The following is a 19359-nucleotide window of genomic DNA, read 5'->3' on the forward strand; positions in this document are numbered from 1 at the left end:
TCGGCTAGCCACGATGAGGCTTGCCCTGCGGCACAGCGCGCGAACTTACTCACTTCGAGAACATGGCGGGACGTAAGGGGCCTGAGTGTCTGAGGGCGCTGGAGGCTCTCGCTGTCTCCTTATCAATGCCAGATTGACGGCATGAGGGAGCGCCGCACCGACATGTACCTTCCGCCAGAGCTCTTGACGCTATTATTTCTAGCGAACGCCGCAGCAGCTGTCCCTCGTGCGCAACCAACATCGTACCAACTTGAGGGCATACACGCTAATTGCAAACAGAGACCTCTTTCTTACCCAACGTCACCGAGATTGCTCCCACCCAACAGTCGACAGTATCGATCGCGGCGCAGATAACAGAACCGTCCGATGCCACTGCTACCGAGAGTTCTGTAGATCGGGTCGACGTGAAGGTCGAAGTGTGTACTCTCGACGCCAGCAGCTGTTGTTCTATCGATCCGGGTAGTTGTGGTGGCTTGCAATGGATTATTCTTCCGTCTGCCACAGGTTGGGGACTGACGGGTCCAGCTACCGATCGCCTCGTGACACTTACTCCGACCGCCACGACTGTCACGACGACTCGGCCGACCATCCTCAACCTCGAGACCAGCGTCCTCGTATGGGGGACCGAACAAGAAAGCGAGGGCAGTGCTGGACAGCCGGGCCTCATCATAGGACCGAGCACAGTTAGGGCTTCGAACACGATAGGAGAAGGACCCGGTGCTACAGGATCGGCGCAACAGCAGATAGAGCAGCACAGTCTCCTACTGCAGATAGTCTCTCAGATTGGGCGCGCACCATCGAATGTGCAGCCAGCTCAACCCGCATCTCCTGCGACAGAAAACCCTGGTCAAACTGTAGCGCCCATCAATAACCATAATGGAGGTGATAGTGCGCTTGCCCAGCCAGCAACCACTCCCGACTCTGGCATGGCGAGCAATACGGACATGATATCTCCACCACAAACAGCGCCAGCAGTAGCCATTGGCGAATTTGTATATGGAACACAGACGTTAACGCTTACGGCTGGTCTTAGCACCAACATCGGGAGCAACTTCTTCCCTACCTTTGTAGGATTAACGACTGACGCCGAAGGTAACACTTTGGTCTCGGTCTTTTCGGACGGGACTGCTGTCATTGCCACTGTGCGTGTTGCGCCTACCACGATGGTTGTACCAAGATCTGGCTTCGAAGCAAGTACCACTGATGCTGCAAATCCTGGTGAGCAAACTGGCGGTTTGGCTACTACCTCCAGCAAGGAGGCTGGAGCCGGGAGGAGGCGTAAACTGGAGTGGTGGATGGGTGCCGTTTTGGGCGCACTTAGCTTCGGTGCGACATTCTAGTAACAGGTGACATGAGCATTCGATTCATGCCGCCCTAACATAATGATGTTCTAATGAACCACAAGTCGCGATCATGCGCGCAAATCACCTGTCATACTGCATACTCATAGATTCCCGAGCCTCCACCTTAGACAAGCAAAAAGCTAAACAGGTCTGCAGCCTACATGAAGATCATAATGTACAAAGTAGGTAACGTTACGTTAACGTAGGCTTCAAGGTGTTTTAATTTTTCCTTAGACAAGGTGCCTCTGCCGTGCCCTACTACGTGTTCCACCGAAGCCGGCCCCGCTCTCTGTTGTCTCTTGCTCGCGCTCCTGGCTGAATCCAGCATGTGAGAACCAAGAATCGAGGCTGGAGAAAAAGTGACTAACTGCGTGCGGAGGCGGGAAGGACGGTAGTTCATGTCTGATACTGGTTGTTTTCAATGCCTCTTTCGATAGTAATATTGTTTATGCACTTTCTGTCAGTAGATACGGATAACTAATGAATCTTGGTCGTGTTCATCGCTTGCACCCATGGTTTCCAGAATTCCTCAATACCGCGCTCGTAATTCCAACCAGTCCAGTTGTAGTTTGTCATACCCCACGTATCTGGGAAACCCTGAACACCCGATCTGATTCTGTACGAACCAGCGATAGACCACATCATCCAGCTGATGTCGTTATCGATGGTGTACTCCTTCAAGCAGTTTTGTAGTGTGTTGTTGAAGAGTGTCTCGTCTTGCGCACTACCGAACTCGCTCAGGATGACTGGTGTCTCGCGCACAGCCTTCGGGCAGTCACCCGTAATGTTGCAGGCGGCTGGTGCATCGATGCCCAGAGCATTGAAGCCATTGCGGTAGAAGTTTGCCTTGACGATGTCGCAGGTGCCCGTGTCGATGTCCTCACTCATGCTGTAGAGATGGAGTTCCCAGACAAGCTTATCAGCCCAGGGGTGATCGTCGAGATTGAAGTACACTGGCTCCCTCCTCGCGGCGTCGCGAATCGCCGTGCACTTGTAGCATGGAGCGGTGAGAATGTTCTTGCCGCTAGTGAGTGCTGACAGATCTTGCCCGTACTGCATACCTCCCCAGAGGATAAGAAGATCAGGGTTGGCCTCGTGGATTGCGTCAGCGCCAGCGGTCATATTGCCGACGAGGGTGTCCCAGTTGTAATAGAGATCCGTGACGTTCCAAGATTCGCGCAGCTCGTTGCGAAGAGACATACTAACTACGTTTGGGTGATCCTTTGCCCAATTGGCAACATAGGAAAGACCGCGGCGCCAGTGCGTTGCGTTGAACTCAAAGTCGTCGAACCATGCGGTACCGTCGATGTGTGAGCAGCACCACTGCGCTTTGCCTGTGTGCACATCTGGGCTGATGAAAATGCCTTTGGTAGCAGCGATGCGTGCGATGTCGCTCCAGATCTCGAATCGAGTGGTCTGAGCTGTCCAACCGGGGTTCTTCTCGATGATCTCGTTGGCTACTTTGGTGCCGTTCACATAGCCCAGGGCGTTGATGAGGCCAACCTCGAGTGGCACGTCAACGCCGTTTCGATCGTAGACTTGGTCAATCATCTCAATGGCGTAGCCCATGCGGATGTAGTTGAAGCCAACACCTGCGATGTCATCAAGAATCTCTTCCGCTGACGCCCACTCAAGTCCTTCAGGAACCATAGTCTCGCCTACAGAGGATCTCAGTTTGTTGCAGTGGGGCATGAGTCTGAACTTGATACATACCACTCATTGGCCAGTTAACACCAGCCCAAGTCGCCTTTTCGCCATTGCTATCAACAATATCTCGGCCTCTGGTACTGTACGGACCGTTGAATGATGGAGACGTGCTGTTCGTTGCCTGTCGACGCGCATTGTACCGGAAAGCAGTGTGACTCGAAACTTCGGGCAAGTATCCTGCCGAAACGACAGCGCCAGCAAATGCTGTGCCAAGTAAAACGCGCAGTCCCAGCATGGTCAGTGAATTGAGTGATGCCTTGCGGGGTGTGGCATAGACACTGGGTACATTCGGACCTTTATACTTCTCGGTACAGCCATCGTGAACAGCTAACTGGGAAGAGCCTCAATGCCCGTCGGTAGGCTTGCTCAATGTAAGCTAAAATCCGATGATCATCGTCACTTCTCGCCGGGTTGTCGGATAAAAGCTGTCCGAGTAAGGGTACATCCTCCGCATTTGCGGGGAAACATACGAGAAATTAGTACTTGGCAGACTGACGCTCTCACCACGGAGATTCCGCCGGCGCAGAGCCCAGCGGAAGTGTTACGCTTTTCGAACTAACAGGTTTAGCTCGGTTTTTGGTCTTAGGCACTCAAGACTCAGTTTAAGCGTTGCTGTGAGCCAAGAAGGGTGCCGTTCTTCGGCTATACCTAGGGAGTGGCTTATCTTATCGACACGTGCAGCGTGTTCCTAGCGCGTTTCTGAGTCCCTTCACGCCACACGACTTGAGCCCGCCCTCAATGAGACGTCATCTTTCGCACAAACCGTCATGGACGCATTGTTGGAAGGGCTTAACGACGCGCAGAAGAGCGCGGTGACGAGTCCCGCAAATGTTGTTCAAGTGCTCGCGCCGCCGGGGTCAGGCAAGACCAAAACACTTACAGCACGCGTCGCGTACCACATCAATCACGAGCGACTACAACCATGGAACATCATCGTATGCACGTTCACCATCAAGGCCGCACGGGAGATGAAGGAGAGAATCAAGGGTTTTGTTGGAGAGAAACTTGAGGCGAAACTGATTCTGGGTACCTTTCATTCGGTCGCGCGTCGCTTCCTGTCTCGGTACGGTCAAGAGATTGGGATTGATAAGAACTTTGGCATCGCGGATACTAGCGACAGCACAGCAATATTGAAGCGTATCGTTACGCGCCATCAGTACACAGTAGAGCCCGGCCATGCTCGCTCCAGGATCTCCAAGTTGAAAGCCAAGGGCGTCACGGCCGACGACTTTCGCAGGACAGCTAAGAATGTCAACGATAACGAGTTTGCCATGGTATATTCGTCCTACCAAGAACACTTAGCCGCCTCAAATCTCCTCGACTATGACGACCTCCTCGTCCGCTGTGTGGATCTGTTAAGAAAATCACCATCTTGTGTCTCGACGATACAGGCTGTACTCATTGACGAGTATCAGGATACCAACAACATCCAGTATGAGTTGATGAGATTGTTATCTCAGAAAACAAGACGTATTACCATCGTCGGTGATCCGGACCAGAGCATATACAGCTTCCGATCAGCCGAGATCAAGAATTTGCTGCGGATGCGCACTGATTACCCAGAATCAGTTGTGATCAATTTGGAGAACAACTATCGATCTTCGGGATGCATCCTAAGCTCCGCTATGGCTGTCATAGAACAGGATGAGAGTCGGCCACAGAAGTCGCTGATTGCTACCCACGGTGTCGGCGAGCAACCCACTCTTCGCCATCTTATATCGGCGAATGTGGAGGCAAAATGGATCGTTGAAGAGATACATCGGACCAAAACGCTTACAGCCGGGCTGTTGAGCTACAATGACTACGCTATACTTGTGCGATCGTCTCCACTCACACTACAGATTGAGAGAGCGCTCGGACAAGCTGGAATTCCGTATCGCATGGTCGCTGGCACGAAATTCTTCGACCGTGCGGAAATCAAAATCATCTTGGACTACCTCCGTGTGATAAGCCAGCCTGAACACAACGATGCGGTAGCGCGTGTCATCAACGTACCTTCTCGGAAGGTCGGCGATACTACTGTCAAGGCCCTTCTCGAAGAAGCAGAGATCAGGAAAGTGACCTTGTGGAAGTTAGTGCTTGACGTGGCTCAAGGCAGGAGAAAGCCGGAAAGCAAAGTGTCCGCCCAGGCGCAGAAGGGTATTGAGCAGTTCGTCAATGTTATCATCACCTCTCGTGAGAAGCTTCTTCCTGCTAAAGGCGAAGACTGCAACTTGCTAGGTCTTATATCGCACGTTACAACCAAGATTTCTTTCCAGTCCTATCTCAAGCAGGCGCACAAGGAGAACTGGCAAGATCGATGGGCCAACGTGGAGGAGCTGGTGAATCAGGCGACACAAATGGCTACAGCAGTCGCCAATGGAGAAGAGATCTCTGACGACGCCTTGCCAGCAGTAGAAGGCATCGAACAGCGGCACGACACTGCAGCTGATATCTTGTCCAAGTTTCTAGCCAATGTCACCCTCTCGAGCGCGGCAGACCAGGAGGGCAGTGAACTAGACCAGGTCACCATCTCCACCATTCACGCAGCAAAGGGTCTTGAATGGCCTGTGGTCTTCATGCCTGCTGTTTACGACGGATCCATCCCCCATTCCCGAGCGGACGATCACGACGAAGAACGGCGCTTGCTATATGTTGGCATGACTCGAGCACAAGGCTTACTGTACTTAAGTTGCCCAGTCAAACAGTCGGGCCAGGAGCAGACGACACTTTCGAGATTCATATCGGATCGGAAAATCCAGAAGCTTTTCAGCAATCGAGGGCCAGATCTTGCATTTAAGAGGAGTACCGTACCAGATTTAGCCCGCATCCTTCGCAGAGAATGCCCATCATCTGAAGATATGAAGACAGCTCTCTGCTTGTTGGAACGTCCAGAGGATGACCAGTACCCAACGACTCGGGAGGAGATTGACGGAGGTGACCCAACATGGGCCGCATACGGTGGCAAAAACAACGGTGCTGGACTAGACCAATCTTTCAAGCGGCGTAAGTTGGAATCGTCAAGCTCTCTGTCTAAAGACTCAGTAGCATCTACGATGAACCGAACGTCGGCTTTCTCGACAGCGACAACCACGATGCAGAGTGTAAAAGCCGGGTTCACTAGCGCACGAGATCTTGGAGACCTACAAGCAATGCAAAGAGAAGCAGAGCGGATTCGTATTCTAGCCAGTGCTCAATACGTCGAGGCTGATAGAGAAGTCTACAAGGATGCGAAGAATGCAGAAGCAAAGCCTGCGCGCGCAAAGGTTGTCAAGCCACGTGCAACTGGTCAAGGTTCCATTACGAGTTTCTTCAAGCGATCAAACAGCACGCTGTCTGAGGAAACCGAACCACCGCCATCTTTCGACGCGCCGTCTTTACAACGCTCGCAGTCTTCATTTGCAGCCAATACTCCACTCTACGATATCTCCAACACTCAGCCCGCTGTCTCACGTCCACCACGTCCATTCCAGCCCCTTTCGATACCCAGTCACAAAGTTACAACCCGACCTATCCTCACCAAGCCAAAACGTGCGGAGCCAGAACCTGGGATGGAGAACACGCGATACGTTCTTTTGTCCAGCTCACCGCCTAAACCTGAGGCGGAGAATACACACCAAGCAGAGAAAGAGCTCAGAGAACCGGCAAGTCCAATGAAGCAAGCCTCTTCGTCTTTCACTTCGGCAGCTGGTTTCCGTCCGGCGTCGACGTTTCATACAACATCGATGAGTCAGGTACAAAACCAGTCGGCACAGAGGAAGACACTGGGCGCGAGGAGAAGCATGCAGCCGTGGAGTGTAAAGCACAGTGCTATGCCGAAGCCACGGCCACCTTGATGTACGTTTTGAGGGGGCCTTTTCGGTTTTTGCGATGCGATAGATTTGGTTGCATGGATCGGCGTTACAGCGCTCAGTCACGTTGTTCAGTGGCATCGTAGTCGTTGGTTGTTGTCCGTATTACTATCTTTCACTATGAAAGGCCCATCATACTGTACAAATGAACTGCCCCCTACAGCACTGCGAAAGCGCTGCAGTACGATACACTGCTATGCTGCACACCCTCCACCAGACTGCTCCTGTCATATCGCAGGAACTTGAACGTGCCCTTTCCTTCGCCTAATTCGCGTAGCTCACCTGCCTTCTCTACCGCGGCCATGAACAGGCCGATCGGATGTCTTCCGCACACGGTGTTGCCCGTCTTCTTGAGCTGGTTTAAGAATTGTTTATGTGACCTACTCTCTACAGCGTCGATACTCTCGTGATCGACAGCGGCAATGCTTTCGTGTATGGGGTAGTCGCTCGGCACAGCAGAGCTTGACTTCAGGTGGGTTGCCGCTGAACCGTCGGGCGGCTGGTAGTACGTGTACCGGAATCGGGACCCCCAGTGACAGAAGTCAGATGAGATGACGAAGACATTGTGGGGATCGAAGAGGTAGGGAGCGAGCATAGAACCATAGTACGCTTCGAGGGCTGCCTCGGTATTGCCGACCATGATGGGAACCAGAGGAACAGATTTCGAGTCGTTCTGGAAGCTCGTGTTCTTGAGCGACAACATCTTGTAAATGTAGGGCAGGTGCATCTCTAAGCTGTGTTCGTCCTCGTCAGTTCCCTTTGACATGATTTCCAGATCCCAGTCTTGCTGTATCTCCTCCACCAGGTCTCTGTCTATCGTGAGGTCGCCGAGCGGTGTACGGTACTTGTCGCAGCCTGTTGTCGCAGCGCCAGTGAGATAGTAGTGGTGGGAGGGACCGAGGAGGAAAACACGTTTGCTATAAGCCGTCAGTATAGCACTAAACTCTCGCTTCATAGTCGTGCACTCACGCATTCGCCCAGTCAGCGCTCTTGTAGGCCCATGCAGCAGCAGGCCCTGAGTACGAGTATCCGGCATGCCTGCATGTCCATGAGCCTCATGTTCTCTATAGCTTCTTCGGGGAGCCTACGGGGCGATGATAGCTCGCGCATCCGGCGTCGGTATTGAGACTTGGCCCTGCTGTGAGGAAACGGAGCCGATAGGCGTGGTGGTAGCGGGAACGTCTGCGAGCCAGCCGTCGAGTTGCTGCGATAGGAGCTGTTTATTGTCCGTATACCAGGAGCCGGCGTGGGTGGCTTTGCGGGTGACCATGTTGGGTTTCAGGTATTGAGCGACGGAGCGGGATGCGCTGCTAGAGATCTTGGGAGCTGATATCGTGGCGTTGTATCGAGTGGTTGGTGTTGGGAGCGTGAGGGGCAGTGGGGTAAGCTGAGCGCGACCTTCGTACAGCCGACGTAATGCCTTTGCCTGCCATCATCGCCTGCTGGGAATGTGCAAGGGACATCTCTAGACGCCAGATGCACAAGCCCACCAAGCCATGCTCCATGACGCCTGCTGCAACGAGTGCACAGAAGGTCACGTGTGGGTGTTCGGTGATGTTGCCCAGGTGCCCGGTCGGAGGGTAGTGATGCAATTGCGATCCCGACACGCCATCACGCGACGCGCTCGCGCCGACAATTCGCGTCTCCCAGGCCAGCCACTTAGCATCATCACTCCCCGTTTCATCCCATCTCGCTATCCCTTTCGCATATCGCTCTACGAACCCGTAAACATTCACTTGCTGCCTTGCACACACCACGAATAACACCCCATCATTTATCGCAACCCGTCAACACTTCAATCCGCAGCCATGGGCCTCAAGCGCAAGCACTCCTCCGACGACTCGCCGCTCTCCATGTCCAGCTTCGGCGCCGTCTCCACACCGGATGCACAATCGCCCATGTCTTTCATTAAGGGCTATGACAAGATGATGGATACACATGCACATGCGACCTCGAGATCCAATGGCTGGGACTTCATAAGCGCGAGTCGAGTCAAGAGCAACGATTGGGGCAACCGCACACAGAAGCGGGTTCGCGACAACAGACCCGACGAGCAAGCGATACACAGTAAGCCATAATGACTCGGTGATTCGAGCTTCTAGTTGCTAATCATATCCCAGAAAACACGCTGAACATGCTCTTCGCCGCGCAACGTGAACATCCAGAGGCCGCGCCCATCCCGTCCGACGCTCTTCCAACACACCAGCCATCAACTTTGGCCTCGTCGAAACCACAAAAGTCTACGCTGCATTCTTTCTGGAAACAGCTACCCGCGCCGCCTGTTCAACCCATCTTCTCAATGCCTGTACAGCAGGACCAAGCTTCCTCACAAGTGCCCCGATGCGAAGACTGCGATACACCATTACATGGTGAGCGAGACGAGATGGATGTAGACATGGATATGGACATGGGTGGAGCTGTGGCGCATAGTCCTTTTGCATGCAGCGACTGTGGGCGAAATGTATGTGGGACTTGTGCGATTGTGTCATCGACGAGGCATTGCCTGCAGTGCGCGACCAGTGGAAGGAATTTGAGGCGGTGGTGGTAAGAGTGGAGTGTGAAGATAGTTGGATGGTGCATAGCACGGTCATTGTGGGCAGCATAGGTTCCTTAGCATTGTTGTATAGCGAGGCGTACAGGTGTCAGCAATGGGATCACGCGCTGGCCAGATAACGGTAGTATACCCCTTTCATATTCGTCATTAATTCTAGCCAAACATATGATACAAATTCTACACGATCTATCTCTGCACATGTGCAGAAATCTTTCAGACTTGACCGAATTTCAAGTAAAGCATAATACAAGATACACGACAGTTCATCACCGTCTCTATTGTTCTACATAAAGCTTCCCAGGCTCAAGACAATAAGTACCTCCGCGGTCTGGTTTGAGTTTTGTGGAAAGCGGCAATAAGTGCCGCGGCATTAATGCAGGTGGTGTGAGAACAACAAGCTCTAGCTCTAGAGAACGAGAAGTAGTGTGAGTAACACATGTTCACAAAGTGAGAGCGTGGTACCTAGGTAGCATGTACTTGGACATACCTTATACAAGGAAGAAATTGAATAGCTGCTTTACTGTCTACATTGTCTTAGGGGATGTACAAACTTTAACTAAATAGCTACTCTGCTGTTTACATTGCCTTAGGGGATATACAACTCCTAACTAAATAGCTACTCTGCTGTCTACATCACTCTAGAGAGTATGTACACTTTAACTAATTAGATATTCTGCTATCTACATTGCCTTTGGGCATATGTAAACTTTGACTAAATAGATATTCTACTGTCTATATTGCTATAAAGGTTTAAGTTCATATATTCCCTAAGGTAATGTAGAAAGTAGAGTAGCTGTTCAGGTTCTTCCATGTATAAGGATAGTATGACGAATTGCAAAGAAGCGAATTTGACACTGACCCCACCAACCCCGCTGTCGCCATTCCTCAGTCACGCGCATGGGCTGCGTTCGCCTGATGACTCAGTCAGCAGCTTCAGAAATTCAATTTAGTGTATATTGATGTGTTGAATTGAAGTTTTTCCATCAATCGCCTCTCAAGCGAGCGTAGTCTAGTGGTTATGATGTCTGCTTTACATTCTAAATGTAAAGTTACGCAGAAGGTCGGGAGTTCGATCCTCCCCGCTCGTATGAGCTATCGCATCATTCTTTTTGTCTTTTTAGAATGCTTCTACAGCTGTCCTAGACGTGTGGTTGTGGACTCCCCTTTTTTGCAAGTTTGCTGTCACCAACAAATCGAACAACCCCTCTTGCTTTCGGTCAATTCTGCCCTCGCTTCAATCCGATGATTACGCGCATACACTGCATATTTTGTACTTTGTCTATATCCTATACGTCGTCCCTGGCGTTCTGGACAGTCGTGAGAAGTTTGCCGAAATCGGTGACTTGGACCCCTCTTTTTTGACTTTTGCGAACATGATGCCCCACCACTTTGTGGGCTTGCTCAAGTCTAGGCGTCATGCTTCTTGACGGGGCAGCTGCTCATTTAGAAATGATACAAATGACAACGTCGGATTTTTCGAGTGCAGCGTGAGTAGCACGTTGATTGCTTTATAAACGATGTAATGGAAAACCTTGTCATATTGCACCATTTGAAGCATCCACAGGTTGTGTAGTGTACGTTGATCCACTATCGTAACATCATGGAGTATGCGCTCATTCGATTCTAGGTAGTGGTTATCACTTCAGATTTTGACTTCACCAATATTCTGATAACCCCGGTTCGGTAAGACATTTCCTCTGCTGTGACCTCGAGACTTGTTCCTAACGTTGAGAAGAACCCGGGCACGACCTTCAATACTTCTTTTTTACTCATCGTTGGGTCCTTTTGTTTCTTGTATACCCGGGTACAGTGAATATAATTATGGGCAGGCTGTGTCATGTATTTTAGAAATGCCAACTGTATTAGGTCTTGTGCTCGTCAAAGCAGAATGCTGTGCATCTAGCTCCAGGATGCGACCTCGGGATACTCCTGCGTACTTGGTAACAACAAGCTCCCTCGTGCTATCATCCTGGGTTTTATCGTAGATTAGTGCCATGTGCGGTCTAGGAACCTGGTCTCTCGGAGGTATTCATAGATATATTGTGTCATGGGAGTGAGAGCATGCTTCGCGGTGCAATTCGCGATGACCATTCCAAGGTTACTGTAGAGGAAGCGACCACACCTGCTATATCTTCTACGTAACATGGGAACCTCTTCTCTACCTAGGTACACCTACTCCAATGCTTTTGGTCTCTACGTGCAGATACTACCTACCTAGGTCTGTAGTTCCATACCACATCGTAGCCATGTAACATCTCTCCGCTTTATAGGGTGTTATTTGTATTTGCAGTCGACGAACGCATTATACTAGACACTAGTAAATCTGATAGTAATGTAAATGTCTGGGTCTTATTATATTGCTAAGCAACCCGAGGTACCTATGGATGGTTAGTAAAAGAATGGTGTTGGGTGGTACCGTCATGTCCGCATGACAGGCTTAACTCCGGTGAACCTCAGGCTCACCACAGCCCCATCTCACCAACCCACCATCCACCACCCACAATGTCGCACACGCTCTTCACCAAAGCGCCTTCGCTGCGCAATGTAGCCCAACGCTCCGTCCCGCGCCAATTTCGCGCCTCATACCACAGACAGTCCTCCCCGAAGATGGCATCCGGCGCCGCGCCCATCCGCACTCTCCTCCGCCAGACGACGCTCCGTGCAAGCGCAATAGCAGCGCAACGGACGTCCTACCCGGCCACGCAACAATTCTCCTACCAAACCTACACACAACAGCGCTCACGGTCGCCGTCCCCACCTCCACCATACCAAGCACGGAACACATCCATCCTAGCAGCGCCAAACCAATGGACGCGCTTCACCACACCCTACAACACCCTCTCCGCCGTCCGCACATTCTATTCAACGCCACGCGCTAAGTTCGCATCCGCCACGTCCTCAGCCCCATCCTCGCTATCTCCAGAAGCTCAACAAGCGGTTGAGCAAGCGATCGAGGAGATACAAGAACTCTACGGCACGGCCAAAGACGAGTTTGAGATCGCGTCTGAGGAGAGCGAGAAGAACACAACGTATGCGCCTGACGACCGGGCTGCAGCGAGGGAAGAGCTAGATAGGTTGCTCGAGTACTACAAAGGGGTTGTTGAAGGTGAGGATAGGCCGGTCGCAGATGAAGTGAAGAGGAGGGTGGGGCAGAGGATTAGGGAGCTAGAGAATGCCGTGCTGGCTATGGAGGAGGCTGCTACCCATGGCGATTAGATTTTCGTTGCACTGTTACCAATCAGAGAGGCAATTGTACATCACGGTAGAGAACATGGAAGTACACCAAAGGGGCATTGCTCAAGGTTGTTGTTGTAACATATAGTCCCAGTCAACTCTATGAATCGCTAATTCTTTGTGGATATTTCATGATAGGCTAAAAGCTAGCTACTGTCACGCCAAAACGCCTTACTGCCCTGTGTAATACCGACTAAGCGGTCGCTACTCAAACCTAGTCTGACTGGCTAGGTACTCGAATTCTGGGTGCGGATGTTTGGGACGTCTCTCTTCACCTCCATGCAGAATGGCGTCCAACTCATCTCTGAACTGAGTCGGGTTTGGTCGAAGAGTCGCTGCCTTTGACCGATTAGGCAGTTCCCAATCATTTTTGCGGTTCTTCTCATCCATCTCCTCGCGCAGGATCTTGACCTGCTTCTTCATCTCTTGCCACAGCTCTAGCTTGTCAAGATCAGAGTCTGGCTCCGAAGCAGGGTCGTATATGTCGCCAAAGGGCAGTCTCCGTGCGAAGTTGGTATGCAGAGTGCCGGTGGTCGATTTCATCGGATCCTGGGGGCCTGCCCACCTCTTTGCATCGCGGTCGGCCTCCTCGACGCTCTTACCACCCCGAGCGGCAATGGCAAGGAGCGACGCAACGAAAGCCTCCTGCATGTAGGCAAAAGAGAACTTGGGCGTAATCTCGGCAATCTTTGCGCAGAGCTCGTCGGGGAAGTCGAGATCCTTGTTGTCTTTGAGCTTTCCCTGCCAGAACTTTGCGTATTGCATACGCTGATCATAGTCAGGGTTTGGGAAGTAGTATTTGCGATCGAAGCGGCTAGGTCTCTTTGCAATCCCTGGGTCCAACCTGTCTAGGTGGTTTGTGGAACCGACCATCAATATGCCGTCATTGGACTTTAGACCATCTACCTCATTGAGGAAGTATGATCGTACATGGTCGCTGACGATTGAATCCAAATCCTCAAAGACAAGGTAGCAGGGCGCCTGCTCGCGAGCTTTGCCAAAGATCTGCGCTAACGAGTATTCAGGTCCACCGAAAGAGGTCAGGGTGCGGACGTAGAGGGTGGGGACGGCGAGTCTGGAGTCGCCTTCCTTGCCGCGCTGGTATAGGCTGTGCATCATGGCCTTGATGCTGATGGTCTTGCCGTTTCCGGGGGGTCCGTAGTAGATGACACCGCGCTTCCATGGCACCTTCAGGTCTTCGTATGTCTGTCTGCCATCGAAGAAGTTCTCCACATCTGCGATGAGCGCCTTCTTCATGTCCTCGTCGAGGATGACGGAGTCCCATGTACTCTTCTGTACGGAATGATACAGCTCTGCGCTCTTCTGCCAGTAGCCACCGTCAAAGACCCAGACCTCGTTGTGCAGTTCGCTACCCCACTTTGTCGCGTCCTTGATCAACTCATCGACCTTGTGCGACGCGTTGGAGAGGACATAGTGCAGCGTCGGGCTTGGGTAATACGACCCTCCGTCGCGACCTTCGGCAATGTACAGGATAGCCTCCTGATCTTTCCACTTGTACATGTACTTGCCAAAGATGACACGTTCGACCATGTAGCCAGGACTGGGGTCGAGCCTGTGGCTTGGGGGAGCATAGGAGCGCCACTTGACTCCAGGGCCGTAGACGGGGTCCGTGACCGAGTCTTCGAGGGGCGTGACTTTTGCGAAGCCAGCGGATGCGTATGCGAGGAGGTTCAGTCGTCCCTGGGGCGCGACGGTGAGGTCGAGGTTGGGGTATTGCGATCGGATTGCCTCGATGAGAACGACATCGGTGTTGATGCGCTTGCCCGACGAGTGGTCGAAGAAAGAGAGGGCGGCCATGTCCTCCTGGGACGTCGTGTTGTCGGACATGATGGGCAGGACAGACTGTGTGTGATGTGAATGATTTGGCGTGTTCAGGTTATAACTCCCTCACCTGGGCACGCGTCGAGCGTGTGTCTGCCTAAACCCCGAGTAGCATCCAAGCTCCAAGCTTCCCCGCGCTACCTATCGATCGCCAACCCATTACGTAGCCAGCTTTCCGCCCAGAGACGCGCCTCACCACCAAACCAAACATCGCGCACCAGCTTCAAGGCGCGACTTGATGTTCCCGACAACGCGCTCGGTAACTTTGACACCGTATTCGGCCCTCCTTTACTTGCCGGTGTCTGTGTTGGTAGCGAGATGCGCCAAGCAGGTGACAAGCCGGCAGAGAGGGACAAGAAACGCCACCTCTCTGCCCATGTCCTCTTTGTTGCGACGTCCTCTCGTCTTTTCCACCTCAGAAGCCATGCTTCGAGGCGCAAAATTTGCCTCGCAACCACAAGAACGTTATAGGTAAGTTGGCATAGTCCAGACAGCTTGAAGTGTATGACCATGGTCAGCCTTACAGCCTCCAAGGCTCGCTGCTGCTTTAGCCAAACCTCAGCAACAAGTTGAAACAACCACCCTATATAAGGGAAAAACTGAACACCTAGGAGCCTACGTCGCCGTTAGGCCACCAACTTCGCAAGTTTTTATCCTGATGTAGGCTCTAGGGTGTTCGGTTTTTCCCTTGAATGGGGTGCAACGACAAACAACATTGGACTTATGTACCTCCTCACACATACGCTTGTCAAGTTACCTGATGGCTACTGGGAATGGATGCTGAGACTCGTCAGTTCTCGGCGAAAAGACACCCGCGACTCCCGGCCGGTGTATGGATAGCAGCGTGCCGGAGGACCGCGGAAACCACTTGGCCCCTCGGTAACTGGCGGGTAACCAGACTGTCTTTCCGCTTTCCCAGAGTCTCCTGACTCCTGGCACGCTCTTACGCAGGGTCGAAGTGGAGTCCCCAGATCTTGTCTCTCCACAATCTGGGTGGACCCTTCTTCCTCGTCTCCGAAACCTTCTGGCAGTGCGGCGGAGCCGTAGCCGATCACCTCAAGCAAACATAGACACGACATAACAGCACTCATCAACTTTCTGTCGCGTAGATGCGGCTCTATGGAAAGACTGACCTGTCTCTTGTCTCGTGCAATACACGAGGAGCTTGCTTGTTTCATGCAGGTACCACAACGCGCCTCGACGGCGGTATACCTAGATCAATATTGTCGCGAAGCTCGGAACACCCAACATAAATTTCAAGCAATAGAACGCACTCTATGTATTAGGCAAAATGATTACTATTCTAGAGAGCTTGTACAATATGCATGTGTGTAATACATGCGGGTTTCACAATGAGAGCAGAGCCTGATCATTGCTGGGGCATGTTATTGACAAAAGCCAAACAAGAAAAAACCCCGAACAGGCCTGCCGCCTACATCAACATGAAACCCTACAAGATAGGTGACCTGGCGTCGATGTAGGCTCTAGACCTGTTCAGTTTTTTCTTGTATGAATGGTGGCAGGACGAAGCACTCCAAGCAATGCCACCACAAACATTACAGATGCACCTTTACAGTGCTTCATTAGCCTAAAGTGCCACGCAATTGCGCCATCTCACTGTCTCACGCAATTGACATGGATGCCTGGAGTGATCCGTTGTCGTGGAAGCTCTAACACATCGATGTTGTTGGATCTTTGTTTTCATCCTCTCGCGCGACCTCAGCTATCTTTGACAATGAAGGCACTGCGAGGACGATTTATTTGTACCTTGCCGGAACAGCAAAAGGCTCTGAGACGGCATCAACCGCCACGCCTGGCATACACACCACTCCTGTCGCGGACACAGCAGACATGGAACGGCAGGGTGCAGGTGGAAATGACTTGACATGTGTTCCCGCTGGACCGAGGACGTGCAACAGCCAACCTGCGTCTCAACCGCACCTCTAGGATGGGTGGTGAGCTGCTGCTCCACTAGGGGGCCCCACGCAGCCCCGGACGGTCAGGACATGGCGGCAGCACGCTACGCTAGCACTATCGATCCCACAATTGATGGACAGACTTTTTGTGTTCGTCGTTTCTCCAAAACGCACTTCCAATTCAAATATTCGGCGACTGCACGAGCCGTTGCGACGGCGCATTTTCGCAGCCTTTGCTAGAGTTTCGTTATGTCATGATATTGGAAGATGCTGGGGGCTTATGCCGAGGCTCTTGGACAAAGCTTAGCCGCCTTACCTCATGCACAAGGCCATCATCCCGTTTCCTCCGCGGCCTTTGACGATCTTGAATTTCAAAGCACGCCCCAGTAAATTGCTTCTACACCAACAGGACGCCGTGTGCCTGTTTGCAGTGCAATTCCAACTGAAGCATCATCCAACAACCGCGCGAAAGCCAATGGAGGAGCTGCGTTGATATATCGTGTCACCATATCGCACCCGCGATATCCGGCATCCCAGTCCAACGGGCAGAATGCACCTGGGAGGCTCGCGTACATGTCAGAACGCCCGACCTCGCGTTTTAACTACTCCGAGCAAATTGAGCGTTGGCGCACTGACTGGAGCTCCACTCCCACACACGTTTCTCGCAGGGGGCCCTCCTCAAGGGTAAACATGCAGTCAGACCGCTAACATGCAGAGATCGATAGCGGTCTGTGTGTTATACGAAGTTTCGAAATCCCAGGCTCCTTCTGCCGTGTTCGCGATCAAAACACTCGAAGGAAGCTGATGTGTCATGGTCACAAGCGACGATGATGTAATGCTTGGGACTTGGTCGGCGATCCGTACTTGGGAAATCGAGCAGCGCATCTTATTTCTCCGCGTCATCGCGGCAGCTGAGCCCGTCTGAGCAAGACAGAACACTGCTGGATCGGTTGGCGCACCACCTGCCATCCTCATTGTCGGTGTCCATCCGGCCTCGCTAAGGCAGCTTTGGCGCCGATCACACGGCGCATGGTGGCTTGGGGTCGACTGATTGTCGTTCGTCCGTCCACCGTGCCCTCAGTTGATTGATTCGCAGTGGAGACGCATGCTGTCCTTTTACCCGGCATGGAGAGGCGTCTATGGGGAACTGCCATGAGTGGTCCGCTTTAGCACCTGTTTGGAATTCTAATTACCTAGCCTTAGTCGCGGGACTAGCACCAGTATGGGACGACGGCTCATGGCACACGTAGATGGACCATGCTTCCCCTGCGAGGTCTGATCTGTTCTGGACATATATCAGTCTCTCCGCTCCCCCAGAATCGGCTTGACTTCTCCTTCCCCAGACTCTCCCCCCGTTGAACCCGTCTTGAGTTAGTCCGGACCGGAACACGTCAAGCACCTGTCAATCATAGCAGATATCATGGCGACCGCTCGTGAGCACAACGACACCATGGTATGTTTCTCGAATGCGCCAAACATCTGTACCAAATCTAACCGTCTTGATAGCGTGGCCCGAGTTTCGAGAAGAACACCAATGGCACCAGCGCGACCGATCACGCGGCAGTCAACGGTGCAGGAATGCCCAAGCAAAGGGTACCATACGACTATGGCGGCAACCCTCTCGCCCACGTTGCTACCAACGACCCAGATCTCCGTCTCGCAGCTTTTGGTGGTGAATTCCAGCCTGGTCTATACAGGCCGCCGAACCGCAAGTTCGCCAACCCAGCCCCTCTGGGTCTGTCGGCTTTCGCCCTCACCACCTTTGTTCTGTCTTTGATCAACGTCAAGACCCGAGGCATTGGTCACCCAAACATTGTCGTGGCTGCTGCGTACGGTTATGGAGGTCTCGTGCAGCTGTTGGCTGGCATGTGGTATGTATTATCAGTCAATTTGTTCATACTCGTCCTAACAGAAAACTAGGGAAATGGCTGTCGGAAACACATTTGGTGCGACCGCTCTTTCATCCTACGGAGGTTTCTGGATCTCCTTCGCCATCATCCTTACACCAGGTGGATTCGCGATTGAGGAAACGCTCCTGGAATCTGGCGACTTCTATAACTCTTTCGGTCTCTTCCTCATGGGCTGGTTTATCTTTACCTTCCTCTTGTTGATCTGCACCGTCCGATCCACCATAGCCTTCTTCTCGCTCTTCTTCACGCTGGACATGGCTTTCCTCCTCCTTGGCATCGGCTACCTCAACGCTGATGCTGCGGGCCCACAAAGTGACTGCATCGTCGCTGGTGGTGCTTTCGGTCTCATGGCTGCTTTCATCGCCTGGTACAACGCCCTGGCTGGTATCGCGGACAGCTCAAACAGGTTAGTACTCAATGCCATTATCACCGTCCCAATCCATACTAATCTTCCACAGCTTCTTCGTCATTCCTGTTGCTCACTTCCCCTGGTCTGAGAAAGGCCGCGAGCGTCGCAACAAGGTCGACAACTCGGCTGCCCGTGCCGATGCTGGCCACACCGCATAAGGCAGTGCGCAGAATGCACTATTATACCCACGAGTTGATGTTTGATGCATGGGGATGATAACACGGGATATGTTATCATGGATCAGCACTGAATGCGCCGAAGTTGATGACCACGGCATGGGATCAGATACGCGTAAATCACGTGTATCGCCCGTGACGAACATGTATTCTTTTTAATAACATTTCGAATACCCATTCTTGAATAGCTTGAATGCAATGTCGCGATGCGATGCATTGCCGTCTGATTCATACTCGCGTGTCCCCTTTCCCAATCATCCTTCCCCGTACCCCAATTCCCTCCAACATGACAACCTGCACTCTTCGCACAGCCGGAGTCTACCTCACAATCATCTCCCGCATTGCAGATCTTCCAATAAACCTAGTTGCCTTGAGCCATCGGTCGATTCCTCCGCTGCAGGCGCCAACGGCTTGCTACTAGGAGGCATGGCACACGTC

The 19359-nt window shown here is 52.3% G+C and overlaps 8 protein-coding genes and 1 non-coding gene across 9 annotated transcripts; 6 read left to right on the plus strand and 3 right to left on the minus strand.

Moving 5' to 3' along the window:
• Nucleotides 1-162: 162 nt before the first annotated feature.
• J4E86_009148 (uncharacterized protein) lies at nucleotides 163-1340 on the plus strand (the record flags this gene model as incomplete). Its single annotated transcript, XM_051449655.1, has 2 exons — nucleotides 163-226; nucleotides 280-1340. The coding sequence occupies 2 exons, from the start codon at nucleotides 163-165 to the stop codon at nucleotides 1338-1340; spliced, it is 1125 nt and encodes a 374-aa protein (XP_051298992.1).
• A 480-nt stretch (nucleotides 1341-1820) lies between these two features.
• J4E86_009149 (uncharacterized protein) lies at nucleotides 1821-3285 on the minus strand (the record flags this gene model as incomplete). Its single annotated transcript, XM_051449656.1, has 2 exons — nucleotides 1821-3001; nucleotides 3057-3285. 2 exons carry the CDS (start codon nucleotides 3283-3285, stop codon nucleotides 1821-1823), a joined length of 1410 nt encoding a protein of 469 aa, XP_051298993.1.
• A 532-nt stretch (nucleotides 3286-3817) lies between these two features.
• Nucleotides 3818-6865, plus strand: J4E86_009150 (uncharacterized protein; the record flags this gene model as incomplete). The annotated part of the gene is made up of 1 exon (XM_051449657.1): nucleotides 3818-6865. The coding sequence occupies one exon, from the start codon at nucleotides 3818-3820 to the stop codon at nucleotides 6863-6865; it is 3048 nt and encodes a 1015-aa protein (XP_051298994.1).
• A 172-nt stretch (nucleotides 6866-7037) lies between these two features.
• J4E86_009151 (uncharacterized protein) lies at nucleotides 7038-8150 on the minus strand (the record flags this gene model as incomplete). Its single annotated transcript, XM_051449658.1, has 3 exons — nucleotides 7038-7797; nucleotides 7850-7918; nucleotides 7969-8150. The coding sequence occupies 3 exons, from the start codon at nucleotides 8148-8150 to the stop codon at nucleotides 7038-7040; spliced, it is 1011 nt and encodes a 336-aa protein (XP_051298995.1).
• Nucleotides 8151-8688: 538 nt separating this feature from the next.
• On the plus strand, nucleotides 8689-9771 carry J4E86_009152 (uncharacterized protein; the record flags this gene model as incomplete). The annotated part of the gene is made up of 3 exons (XM_051449659.1): nucleotides 8689-8947; nucleotides 9001-9341; nucleotides 9736-9771. 3 exons carry the CDS (start codon nucleotides 8689-8691, stop codon nucleotides 9769-9771), a joined length of 636 nt encoding a protein of 211 aa, XP_051298996.1.
• Nucleotides 9772-10432: 661 nt separating this feature from the next.
• On the plus strand, nucleotides 10433-10522 carry J4E86_009153. The gene has a single exon. It is a non-coding gene; the product is annotated as a tRNA-Val (tRNA).
• Nucleotides 10523-11936: 1414 nt separating this feature from the next.
• J4E86_009154 (uncharacterized protein) lies at nucleotides 11937-12650 on the plus strand (the record flags this gene model as incomplete). The annotated part of the gene is made up of 1 exon (XM_051449660.1): nucleotides 11937-12650. The coding sequence occupies one exon, from the start codon at nucleotides 11937-11939 to the stop codon at nucleotides 12648-12650; it is 714 nt and encodes a 237-aa protein (XP_051298997.1).
• A 222-nt stretch (nucleotides 12651-12872) lies between these two features.
• On the minus strand, nucleotides 12873-14516 carry J4E86_009155 (uncharacterized protein; the record flags this gene model as incomplete). Its single annotated transcript, XM_051449661.1, has 1 exon — nucleotides 12873-14516. The coding sequence occupies one exon, from the start codon at nucleotides 14514-14516 to the stop codon at nucleotides 12873-12875; it is 1644 nt and encodes a 547-aa protein (XP_051298998.1).
• Nucleotides 14517-17876: 3360 nt separating this feature from the next.
• On the plus strand, nucleotides 17877-18903 carry J4E86_009156 (uncharacterized protein; the record flags this gene model as incomplete). Its single annotated transcript, XM_051449662.1, has 4 exons — nucleotides 17877-17879; nucleotides 17933-18297; nucleotides 18347-18742; nucleotides 18795-18903. The coding sequence occupies 4 exons, from the start codon at nucleotides 17877-17879 to the stop codon at nucleotides 18901-18903; spliced, it is 873 nt and encodes a 290-aa protein (XP_051298999.1).
• Between the last annotated feature and the right edge of the window lie 456 nt (nucleotides 18904-19359).

Source organism: Alternaria arbusti (assembly GCF_024043155.1).
Source record: "Alternaria arbusti strain BMP 1465 chromosome Unknown scaffold_16, whole genome shotgun sequence".
Taxonomy (NCBI): Eukaryota; Fungi; Ascomycota; class Dothideomycetes; order Pleosporales; family Pleosporaceae; genus Alternaria; species Alternaria arbusti.